The following is a 13,066-nucleotide window of genomic DNA, read 5'->3' on the forward strand; positions in this document are numbered from 1 at the left end:
TTTTTTTGGGGCCCTGGGGTGATTTCGCCCTGGGTGCCCCCCCCCGAACTTTTTATCTTTTTGACAAATTTCAGTTTAATTTGTGCAAAATTTAAATCTGTGGTAGATTCCACCAGTGTTTTCAAAATAAAACTATAATAGCACGCGGGTGAATCACAAACACAAAGCATCGGTTCGTTGTCCACGTTTTTAAAGCAGCAGACACACACACACACACACACACACACACACACACACACACACACACACACACACTCACACACACACACTCTCTAACGCGTTTGCTCGATTCTGGTGCCGTCGCTGCGTCTTCCCACCCACTGACAGATGGATGGAGTTAATATCATAATTACGCAGCCCAGCCGACGGTTCCTGTTTACCACTCGGTTGCTAGGCAGTGACATCAGCTGATCCCTCCCCTCCTTCCTCTCTAATCCCTCTCGCTCACACACACACACACACTCACACACACTCACTCACTCCACTCTGTCTGCTCTCTCTCTCTCACAGGCAGCGCAGACGTGGGCAGTGTAGGGGTGCACAGGCAGAGGAGAGAGGGTAGGTAGTAGTGTGTGAGTGTGTGTGTGCGTGTGTGTGTGAGGCTGTCAGACAGCATGGTCTGGGTCTGAGGACAAACACTGGGAGACGCAGCAGCAGCAGCAGCAGCCTCCAGATCTCATGTAGACCAGTGTGGTGACATCCACAGATCACCTGGACCAGCACCCGCCCAGGACGACTCCCAGAGCAGCAAGAGGAGGACGAGGAGGACGAGGGGTTTGGGTCTGCTCCTTTTTTTTAATTTTTAATTTTCTCAGTTTTTCTGGTTTGGGGAGAAGGCTCCGGGCTGGACCGCATGCATGACACAACGCAAAGGCGAGAAACCCACCATCAGCATCCAGGAGCACATGGCCATTGACGTGTGCCCTGGCCCCATCCAGCCCATCAAGCAGATCTCAGACTACTTCCCCCGCTACCCACGGGGCCTCCCCCCCGCTGCGCCCCACCAAGCGGGGCCCCTGCGCTCTGCCCTCTCCACCTCCTCGGGCGCCGCCACTGGCGAAAGTGACCGACCCAATGAGGACACCCCGGACCGGGCTTTTGCCGGAGCCTCCGCCTCCCCGCAGGCCGCCAAGAGGGACGAGGAGCCCGATGTGGAGGCATACGACTCCGACGACTCGAGTGAGTGATGGTCTGCGCTCTCATCCTCATCCCTGCGGTTGCCATGATGTTTTTCCAGCATGACTTCATGTGTGCGTCTGTCTCTTTTAGTTCTCCCTCTCCCCTTACTCTCTTCTAACAGCATTTCCATTTTTTTGCCACCGGTTGCCAGGCATCCCTGCAGCCGTGCGTCTTTCTGGTTTATCTGTCACCTTTTCTTCCCTCGCCTCCACCTTCCATCTCTCTCCATCTCCAATTGCCTGGTGTGTGTGTGTGTGTGTGTGTGTGTGTGTGTGTGTGTGTGTGTGTGTGTGCATGTTGTGCGTCTCTGTGCTGCAGCTAACTCTTCTCAGACAGCCAACTGTTGCTGCTGCTGCACAGAATCCACCTCCCCTCCTCCCTCCGCTCACTCTGCTCTCCTCTGGCTGAAAGGATATATTTGATTTTATCTTCAGTAAACGCGTGTGTGTGTGTGTGTGTGTGTGTGTGTGTGTGTGTGTGTGTGTGTGTGTGTGTGTGTGCGTGTGTGCATACTTCATATCCCCCGTGTCTGGGGAGCTGAGTCTATACTGTCGATCAGTGTAAGCAGGTTGAATGATTCATGGCTTCTTGTTGAAGCTTCACATTAGTCGCAGTTTTGCGCTCAGCGGAGTCTGACTGCATCTGTGCGCTCATCAACACACTGAACTGACTGGTGGCGAGACGAGCAAGTTCCAACTGTGTGAGCTCACTGTTTGTGTGTCGGTGTCTTTTCCGTGTGCAACTGTGTGTGTGTGTGTGTGTGTGTGTGTGTCAGTGTCTGATTTCATCGCAGAGGAGCCTTTCCTGAATGTCATGCAACAGGTTTGTGTGGATGAATAATAGCAGGAAATAACATCTGTGTCACAGCAAAAACAAACGGCCGAGAGCCGCGACTGGATTTCAACAAACGTCTTCTCCGACAGATGAACCGGAGAAGACGTGGTGACAAAATGAAAGCTGCTGCATCATTTTAACACAGCTCAGGATCCGTGTGATAAATCACAGGAGGAGTGAAGAGGTCTGCAGCTCACTTGTAACGTGTTGCACGAAAACAGCGGAAACGCCTCAGTGTTGGTATCAGACTCTAACGACCTCGTCTGCACGAGAGGCTTGTGATTGCAGGTTAATGTGTGACAGCAGCGCAGCTTCTCTAAGAGTTAATCCGTGCAGAGCGGTATTGGAGGGGGTGGGGAGGGAGGGTTTAAGCAATCTCTAATCCAGAACTGGTCAGGAGCAGCGGGGGGGGGCGGGGGGAGGTCGGGCCTGGCAGATGTTGCTCCATGACCTCCGTCAGGGATCCAGGAGTTCAGTCCTCGGGGGAATAAAGAGATGGCGAGAAAAGATTCTCTGCAGCTCTCGATTCGTGAGGCGGCTGCACTGAGATGACTTCCTGTTTTCTCTTGTCACTTCTGTCCGTGCATTTATTTCACTTTGTTACACACAAGATCAGATTTAATTCACAATCGTCCACGTGTCTGTGTATCTATGAGCCAGATAACAAATCCATCATTATCAATTTTAACAATTTGGACCAGTTGGTTGTTTCTGTGTCCGTCACGTGTTTAAAACGTCCCCCCTCCCTCCCTCCCTCCCTCCCTCCCTCCCTCGCTGGGAATCACCTGGATATTGTCCTGCTGTATTCTCACTCACACGTTTGGACTTCGCGTTCTCACGTGCGGCCCCTGCAGAGAAGTTGTGCGAGATCATCTGAAGTTCAGTGCCGGTCTGAAAGCAGCTTTATTTATGTGAAGTGCAAGTCGAGTAAAGCTTCACCCCGCACCTTCTACACAAAACCCCTGGAAGCGTTTTCCACCTGTTTCTCTAACGTGCAGCCGAGCATGAAGGAGATAAATGAAGTATCGCCCCGGGGCCGCTGTCGATCAGGAGGTAGAGAGGAGAGTCCGTCAGCCGCAGGGTTGGTGGTTCCACCCGCGGCTCCTCTGGTTCGAGTGTGGGCTTCTTGTGCTCGGAGGTTCGTCCTGGTGGACGTGCCAGCTCCTTCATGCATACGGGCGACTGAGCGTGTGAGTGGACGAGTGAATGAACATTCTGAAGCACTTTGTCCATTAAGGTAGAAAAGCTTTTTTCTAAGAGAAGTGCATTTACCCACCGCCACGAGAGAGAGGAGGATTCAGTCTGCATCAAATCAAGTGTTTGTCAGATCCTCTCTCTAAACCAGTATAATCTGTGTGTGTGTGTGTGTGTGTGTGTGTGTGTGTGTGTTTGTACGTCAGGGCTTGATCTGTTTTTTTTTTTTTTACTTTCCGTGAGTCGACTTTATTTCAAAATGGACGGAGACTCTGAATCCGGGAAGTGAAGCTAAGCTCCTGCAACCTGTATTCTCCTGAATGACCACATGAGGGCGACTCCGCAGGTTGTTTGAGTTCACGATCTCAATCTCTAGTTTCAGTTCTCCTTCAGAACAAAAGAGTCAAATAACCATAAATTGCATTGAGGCAAAGAAACCGTGTGATTGACGTCCAGTGTCGTCCTATTTGTTGTAGGTGGGCGTGCAGTGTCCACGAAAGGCTCCGCCCCCTGCTGCTCCAAATGTGGTAACTTCTGATTTTAAAAAAGCGTCGTTTGTCCTCGATCGAAGCACAGTGAGTTCACAGGGATTAGAATTTAGAAAGACAGATGTAGACCTTTAAAACATCTGGATGGAACATTTAATCTGTTGCTCTCCAACATGCCTGATATTCATGAGATGGTATGAATGCGGTCGGGCGTGTGCGACAGGTGTTGGGACGTCGTGGCGTGCATTCGATTCCCGTCGCTTCGTGTAAACGTCTAAACCACTTCATCTCCTCGCCCCGTCCTCCCTGCTAATAAGACAGCTAAATGCAAATACATTTTGTCTATTCGTCGGCGACACCGGATCATCCGCTCAACAAGAGAAGTGTCGTCAAAGTAATGAGGGTGGAAATTAATTGCAAATACAAAATGCTCGACAGGTAATCCTGTGTGTTTATGACCGGCTCTCACCCACGAGCCGATGTGTCTAATGAAGGCAGGCGGAGAAATAAATAAAGAAATAGATAAATAACAAGTCGCTGTCGGGGTCTGATGCAACGTCCCGAATAATCCCAAGCCGCTGCCGCTGCCTCCGTCATGGGAGTTCGAATAGAAGAAACATAAGACTTAGAAACAAAGCGCAGCGGCAGCAGATTAATCAAACAAATCAAAGAACACGTTTTTATTCCTGAAACACTTATTTCAAGAAAGATCGAATCTGATGATGAGAGAAAGGTTTCGTTTCTCGTATGTGAGCTGCTGCTCGTTTCCCAGATCACCAACCCTTTCTGTAAGATACAGCCGCACGTCCCTCAGAGTGACGAGACTCAACAACACCAGTGTCGTGTCCCTCCACGTTCTCCTGCTTCGTCATCTCAGCGTGTCGATATAAAGTTTGATCACAGTCCTCGTACACACGAAGCTGATTTAGACTGTTGATAAACTACACCGGAGACTTTCTGTCCTGCTGCTCGGTGAAATGTAAGAAGACGGAACTCTCTGCTTCCTGTTGTTTGTGATTTAAAAGAACCAGCGCTGCCCCAAATTGGCTGCTCGCTGTCCTGCGGGACTTGATCCAGTATCTGCGTGCGTCCCCTGGAGGAGGGGTGGGGCTAGGGGATGTGGGGGTGGGACCGGCGCTCGTGCTCCCTCATGAACCAAATCACACAGGGACGTCTCAGTCCTCGCTAACAACCTGCTGGTTAATCTGCATAACGGCGGCACTTTCTGATTCATTGTGACTAAAACTTGACTCTAATTGAAACGGAAAAGTGCACCAGCCACCCTGCGTCCCAGCCCCCCCGCTTAAAGGGCGTAATCAAAACCAATTGGACGTCCAGATCTCTGCCACATCAATTAATGGTTGTTTACGGCGGGTGTCGAGCGCCACGTCGCTGCCGAGGCCGGGAGAACGAGCCGCTGCCACCGGCTGGCTGTTGTGTTTTTTGAGAGATAAGCCTCGGAGCCATATTTGTTGACAGGGCGGTGCGGGGTGGGTTGGTTGGATGGTTGGATGGATGGATGGTTGGATGGAGGGGGGGAGGCAGTAATATATGCACACACAGGTCTCCCCTGAGATGTCTTCCTCTGCCAGTGTCTCCTCTGCACCAGAGTGGAGCTCCACTGTTCGCTTGTAGTCGTCGGGTGAGACGCGACGGAGATGATGCAGCAGCAGAAATTCAATTAAAGCAGAGAAAACACATTTCATTGTTTTATAATACCATATCTTCAGTTTTCTTTTGTATACTAATATATAACCTGTACTGAAGATCTTGTCTGTTTTTATTTGTATAAAAATGTTGGGTTTTTTTATTCATGTATTTATTGTTTATGAACAAAACTTAACTACAGACTGGAAATGACTTCAGACGTTTCCTCCCACACGAACAAACATGAAGCCAGAATATCTTGGCCGCCATCTTGTGCTTCAGGCGTCATGTGGAGACAGAGTCTGTGCAGCAGCGATCGTGGCGCGGAGCCACGGGTCCACGGTTCTCGGCCTCAGCCGTCAATCATGACCTTTCCTGCAGCCAGCCACAAGGGGGCGATCAAGAGGTTTTAATGAACTCTTTGGAAGCGGTCATAACGTTTTTATAGTTTATGGTTGAAACATATTCTGGCAAAACAATCCAACACGTTTGCTGTGATTTCATTCCCACTGTATAGAATTATTACATCAAATGTGAAAAATGTAAAAGTTAAGCGAGGTCACATTTGTAGATAGTTTTATTCACAAGTTATCTTCATGCAAAGTGCATCAAACAGAAATCAAATTGATATCTGACAGCTTCTTCTTCTTCTTCTGGGGATTCACTGTCAGCGTCATCATGTGATCCCTCTGACTCCTCGTGCTGCGATCGCGGCTCTTTGCCGGCCGCACCATCTGTCGCGGCTCCTCGTCGCTCCAGAAGCTTCTTTCTTCTTCTTCGTCTGGCCGTATATTCGAGGTTAATTTTGCAAATGACTTCTGCGGAGTAGCTGAAGTTAATTTTCTCTCTAAGCCGGCGGAATTTCCATCCGCGGCCCAGCGAGGACACCTATCTGCAAAAAAAAAAAAAACTGATAATGTCAGAGGATGAAATGGCAGCGAGAGGAGAATAATAATTAAATATTTCCATACGCAGCATCTCATCTCAATTTACTGTGAGAATATGAGGATTACTGACATGGCTCCGTTCTGAGTGAGAGCAGGACTGAAGCAGAGTTATAACGTTTCTTTCTTCAGAATCAAAATTCCCCTTGTGAAATGACTCGTCACCAAACTTTACAACTCTGTTCTCACAATTTCATGATTTTATTTTCAAGTTGTCCAATTTTATTTTCCTCTTAAGCGACGCTAACACTCCGTCTGTCCGAGGCCAAGCGGCGAGGAAAAGACGAAACAGGAGTTTGGGTTTGTTATTTACTCCCCAAGTGATGAAACACTTCAAATCAAGACTTTAACAGGAAATTAAAAGACGTCGGTAAAATAAAACTCTGACGAGGTTTTAACTGAACTCACTGACACACGAGGGAACATAGTTACTGATGGACCAAACCAAATAAAGGAGGAGGAGAGGAGAGATTGACGACAAGGTAAAACCATCCAAACTCAACCACCCCCACGATATAGCAGCACATGGTTCAGCCCAGTCAGCTGACTTCCAGCATTTCAGTACCCCCCCCCCCCCCCTCAGTCTTGGCTGAACCAGGAAGAGACTCGATCACAGGTAACTGAGAAGATTCATTTCACAGACAAATCCAGACTGATTTACTTTGAGTCACTGTTGTGTTCACACTTGTGCTGTTCTGGCATCTGGATCTGAATTTAAACTTGGTTTTACTTCTTCACTCTTCTGGTGTCACATCTGTTTGTGTTTCCTGATCTGGTTTTCACTGCGTAAGATTTAGTCGAAAGGATCTTTTGGCAGAAATGTAAAATTATCCCTGTGATGTTTTCACTCGTGTGTTTCTTCTAAATTCTTAGAATTGTTGTTTTCTTCACCCGAGAATGAGCAACTTTAGATTTAAATACTTTATATTTAAATACTTTATATTTAAATACTTTATCTTTACATCAGGAGCGGCTCCTCTCCACGGAGGCGGCCACGTTTTTTTACAGTAGCTCAGACTGGACAAACTAAACCTTTTGAGTTTTCATGACAACTGAAGGTTTGTACAGGTTCTATCTCGTGTCTGTAAGAGGAGGGGGAGGTGAGGGGTGTTCGGCTGCAACATGACACTTCACCACTAGATGTCACTGAATCCTACACACTGAACCTTTTAAACGTTCATGTTTATTTATGATATTAATTAACATTACATATCATTTAGCTGATGCTTTTATCCAAAGCGACTTACGATGATATATTGTGAGGTGTCTAGAAAGACGTCATGAAATAAATAATAATTATTATTACAAAAACAATAAACCTTAGATTGTTAGAGTGAGCTGCAAATAAAATAAATCTGTGTGACAAACTACTGAATTAAAACAAGTAACCAACCAGTGAGCTAATCTCCCTAAAAACTGTGTATTGCTTTAAGGGCAGAGGAGACAAGTGTGTGTGGAGCCATCTGTTGCCTCTCAGACCGAAAGCTGTTTCCAGACCTTTGCACACAAAAAAAAAAAAAAACCCAAAACAAAACCCAGAGCTGCGTCAATCCACTAGAAAACCTCCCCTGAGCCTCGTAACGCTCAGTTCGATGTAGTGATTTCAGAGCCGCTGTGCCCGCTACAGTTGAATCCTGTTACGAGCGTCTCTGCAAGCTGCCGTCAGTAGTAATGAGTCACTGTAGTGGCCCCTGCTTTCTCATGACCCAGCGCCAACAACTGACGAACAGTTCACATCGAGGCCTTTTATCGAGGCTGCTTCTGTCTGTTGCCGTCGAGTGTTTTAATAAGTTAGCAGCAGTTCTGCCTCTACCCTCCCTCCCCGCTCATCCCACTAAGCACATTATGTAATGATAATTCCAGCTATTACACAGATCCATTTGGCGTCTGCAGGGGCTGTCGTCGGTGGGGAGGAAGTTAGTTTGGCTTCAGTCTCACTTGGCGTTGGACGAGGGTTTTTTTTTTTTGAATATCGCAGATGATGCAGGGATGAAAGTCCACCTGTTTTCTCTTTTTTTTTTTTTAAACCTCAACGGGCCTAAATTAAAAACCCTGCCCACACAAAGTGATGCATCGAGACTTGACTAACTTACCCACCGCTGCACAGAGTGGGCTCTCCGACAGTCCACCCGCATCAGAGCCTCTCGTCTCTCTGGCGTGAAGCGTGAGTGAGGTGTGGGCGGTTGAACGAGGCCACGTTAGAGGATATCTGGTCGTTAACGCATTCAAATGATCACTAGTGCATGTGTTCATGTTTACATGGTTTTATTTACACATTTAGGCTAGCGTTAAAATTCAGTTTGTCCAGAAACGACTCCCTTCAGCCTCGTGTATCTTCCTTTACTATCTGAAGTTGTGTGTTCCTCCCTGTGTTTGCTGCACTTGTATCTCTGCAGTATAAACGTGTGGTTTCCTCAGTGGTTCGGCTCAGCCATGAATGGAGGAGCTTTTCGTTCGCTTGTATTTCCTACTCGGCCAAAGATTCTTCTTTTCTTTAACTCCCGTTGCTCCCCGAGACGATGCTTGAACTCGTGTTCTTTCAGAGCGTCTGCATCCCACGTCAGTCGGATCGATCGCAGGTCACCGCGCTGCTTCTTTGGACTCCTGGAAGCCACAGGAGAGGAAGCGCTCAATGAGTAGCACAAAACCTCTCGGCTGCAGGCGGAGCTCGGTGTCTGGGCCCCTGAGAGGAGCGAGCTGGGCTGAGGACGCTCGCTGAGCTCACCTGCACTAATACCAGGATTTCCTGGTGTAGGTGTATTGTGTGTTTCCCTTTATTGTCTGCTCGAGTCGGTTTGATTTCCTCAGGGTGGGGGTGAGTGTCTGTCTTGCCAGATGGTCTCCAGACGACTGCAGGCTTAAAGATTATGCGCGTAATCTCTGATCACACCGAACTAAGTCACACAGAAACTACATTTCCATGGTAATTATTTACATTTTCAATGGGAACAGGGCTGACGAGGCCGAGCAGGTGGAAAGTGATGGAATCAGTGTTTGTCATTTAATCTGCCTCTTGGAAACTGTGCTGCTGATTGTTTCGTTGCAGCCTGATTACTCACAGATGTATTGAAATTATGGGATGTTTACAGGCAGCATGTTCAGACTCCTGAGACCATAGGTTGGAGATTTTTTTTTTTTTTCTCTAAAGGAATGGAGTGATTCCTGTGAGCTCGCTGCTCGAATCATGTGACCTTCTTCAATCCTCATCACACACTCTCTCCCAGTGTGGAGGCCTATTGAAGCTGCAAAGATTTCCCATCTCTCCCTCTGCTCGTCGATTCAGCCCCTCCACCTCCGCAGCATCCACCAGGAGCGAAGTGTCTATAACACACACATATATTTTATATAATATAATAGAGTATCTCTCATGTTCTGCTGCCGTAAACATTTCGAACCCAAGTGTTTTTCAAAAAACTAGATGATGGCAGTGGAAAAAAATATGTGGCTCCTTTGGATATTAAATTTTTTCATGTGGCCTTTTGGTGGCGCTATCACATCCCCAGGTATCTCATGACGCCTTGTTCTGGACTGACTCGTTCAAGAAAGAGCTGGGTATTAGTGAATTCTGGGTATTAGAGTAAATTATGACATGACAGATTAATTCAGGTTGAATTAGAATATCAAGCTGCTCTGCATTCAACAAGGCAATATCCCTCAGCCTCACTGGAAAGATGGCTTGATACTAATGCCACAGAATTGCAAATCAAGCTCTCCTCATTGTGCGCCATGACATTTAATTGTCATGTTGAGCATTAAAAGCACATTTCGTATTCAGGCTGTGTTGCCAAAATATAAAAACCATTAAAAATACCATCACAGAGCAGCTTACGTAAAGGCCCATGACTCGTCTGCTCCTGGCAGCAACACAGAGCGGCGGTGGTTTGAGTCACGGTCCGTTAAAAAACTCAGGAAGCCAGAAAAATAATGTAGATTTTTCCATGGAAGTCCACTTACATCAATACATGTTGGGGCGTTCTTGATGGTGTTACTTTAAACCTCCACTTTGTGTGAGGAGGGAGCTGAAGAGGAGTTATTCAACTGTGACTGCTCCTCACATCGAGAGGGAGAAAGGTCACGGACCAAACGGGCCTCTTTTCTTTTTGTGGTGCATTAAAACAAACTTTATGAGATTTCATAAAACCAGAAGATAATGTTCCAGCTCGTAATCTGTCTTAATGTTTTGTCTGTTAACGGGATTGTGAAAAAGCTACTAAACCAGTCCCAACTCTGTGGAATGTCGGGGCGTTCTCCTGAGAAAACAAGAAACCTTTAAGTTTCAGAGATTTGACGAAGGGATTCAACCTTTTTTTTTTTTTTTTTAGCTGCCGAAGTCACAAAGTGGATTGAAGAGAGCGTTTTATTTCCCTCTGAAGGAAAGATCACGTAGAAGTAAAGAGCACGAAGGATGCTAGTCACTTTCCTGCTTAAAAAAAACCTGCAGCTCTTCACTCCGCTCGATTAGCATTTGTTCTCATCCCACCTGATGTTCATCTTTATTCTACGAAGGACCGCAGCCGAGCAGAGAAACCCACACAGCGCTGCGCACAATCATTCAGGAGGCAGCTTCCTCACACGGAGCCGACGCTGTGAGTTTCAAAAAGGTTCGACTCCCTGCAGCTTCGTCTCCGTTCTGTCTGACTCACGACGTCTCTGCGAGTCTTTATTTTGAATTCTGTTCTCAGTCTTAAAGCTTCGGTTTACACACGGTCCTGTCTTCTGTGAGCAGTTTTACCTCAATAGCAAAATATCGATCGTGGAAGCTTGGTGTTCTGCGGTGACTAGTTTCCAGTGAAAGTGGGTTGTGGGCTTCTGTGTGACTAAACTTTCCACAGAGGAAATCTGGCTTCTCGTGGCGGTTTTTAAATATCTGAGTTTGAGTCGCCTACTGGAGGTCCAGATGAGTTTTTACTGAACAGAGCGCCAGAATCTGTGGGCGGGGAATGTGACAGAAAGATAAAAATACATACATACATGATATTTATAAAGTCTGTCAACACACACACGTATTTTCACGAATCAGGAGTTGCAGCCTGATTAATGCCCAAACCCTTACGTAAACCTCTTCATTCACCAGAGTAGGATTAGGGAATTGTGTAATATGGCGCATGTTTCTCTCAGTTCCCGTCAAAGCTCGGCCATTAGTGACTGAAATCCACACACACGGTTCGGGGGCAGGCTGCTGCAAAACAGCCCCATCAACAGAAAAATCAATATTTGTGTCGATGGTGTGATGCCTGTCCGGGGCTTTCCCCACTTCCTGCAGTGACGGTTAACGGAAGAAAACCCACAGACATTAGCTACAGACGTTCAAGCTTTCAGCCGACATTTAATTGTATAATTGAGGATAGAAATTAAGACCTTTCATCGGCTAATGTACTCACCCAGCAGCTCTCTCGGTGTCAGACCCTCATTACTGCTTGGGCAGGCTGTTGACCGCTCGCTGCCGCCGGTGATGACGTGCAGGAGACTCCAGCTCGGAGGAGCAGCGGCGTGTGGTGCACATACCAAACAGCTGGTTTCCTCCTCGAAGTAAATCGGACTTTGTCTTGACCCAGCGTGCTCTGAAGCAGTCGACTGCAAGAGCATGAAGTGTGATGAGCGACCGAGTTGGAGCGTCCGTGGGTTCGAGCTCAATCAACGCCAACAAGCGTCATTGACACCAAATACTCCCAAAGTAACCAGATGTCCGTTAAACTATTTCAGGACTCGTATCTGACTATTCTCTGTAATAACGTCTCAGTTGAATCTGTGTGTGTGAACATTGTGTTTTTTCATTGGACGACAAGATTCCAACTTTTGACCTCAATCAGAACGACTCCCTCCTCGGCCTTTGCGTTGAACTGAAGTGACCTCAACCTGCAGCAGCAGCAGGCGGCCTCACGTGCACTCCAGCGTTCTGTGCGTGAGGAAATGATTTGCTATGTAACAACCCCAGTGTTGTTTACGCGAACGCAGCCGCCGATCGGGCTCATTAAAGCCGAACAACCATCGCTGCACTTTCTGTTACTCAGACTCTGTTTCACCATATTGACTTTGTTTTCTCACGGCTGTTGTGTGTTGACATTATGGACTCGCCGGACGAGAACAATAACACTCAGCCTCTCCCTGCACTAATCCAACCGAGCGTGCCTGTGAATGAAAGGACCCCGAGAGGCCCCTGGAACCTCTGTCAAACAGCAGCGCGCCGCCATTATGCTACGTTTGGACCTTGTGTGGGGTTTGGTGTGAAAGGCGTCTCCGAGGGGATCGAGGCGGCAGCTTACCAAGGTGTCGCCGACTCATTAGAGGCAGCGGGATCCGATCACACAAATGGAGCTTTTCACGGAAACCGCAATCTCTGCAGCGGGGGGCGGGGTTGGGGACCGGAGGGTGTTGACCTTGATGAGGGACGGAAAAATCACAACAACGCTGCCGCGCGGCTTCACTGAATCTTTCATATACGACTATTACAGAGCGATTTTCTATAATGTGCTTTACGACAGAAAGAGGTGCAGGAAAAAACACATTACAGGGAAAACACGCGTGTGGAAACACAACCGTGTGTGTGTGTGTGTGTGTGGTTAGTCACGACAACATGTGTTCCACTGTAACAGGAAATATACCACAGAGGCATTTCTGAGTATTTTGGCTGTTTTTGTTTTTTTTGTTTGCATTTTGACTCATCCACTAACATGGAGGAGGCAGGGTTTATGATCTATACAGCAGCCAGCCACCAGGGGGCGATCAAGATGGTTTTGTTTTACTCATAAAGCGAATCTTTATTTATCGTCTTGACTTGAC

The 13,066-nt window shown here is 47.4% G+C and overlaps 1 protein-coding gene across 2 annotated transcripts in view; it reads left to right on the top strand.

Moving 5' to 3' along the window:
* The first annotated feature begins 715 nt into the window (after positions 1-715).
* Positions 716-13,066, top strand: part of doc2b (double C2-like domains, beta) — an 82,128-nt gene continuing 69,777 nt past the window's right edge. For both annotated transcript variants that reach the window (XM_069539638.1, XM_069539639.1), the window contains exon 1: positions 716-1,179. In XM_069539638.1, coding sequence (XP_069395739.1) covers positions 858-1,179 — 322 coding nt within the window. In that variant the 5' untranslated portion in view covers positions 716-857. The remainder of the gene's footprint in view (positions 1,180-13,066) is intronic.

This window comes from Paralichthys olivaceus, chromosome 15, assembly GCF_024713975.1.
Source record: "Paralichthys olivaceus isolate ysfri-2021 chromosome 15, ASM2471397v2, whole genome shotgun sequence".
NCBI classification, from domain to species: domain Eukaryota; kingdom Metazoa; phylum Chordata; class Actinopteri; order Pleuronectiformes; family Paralichthyidae; genus Paralichthys; species Paralichthys olivaceus.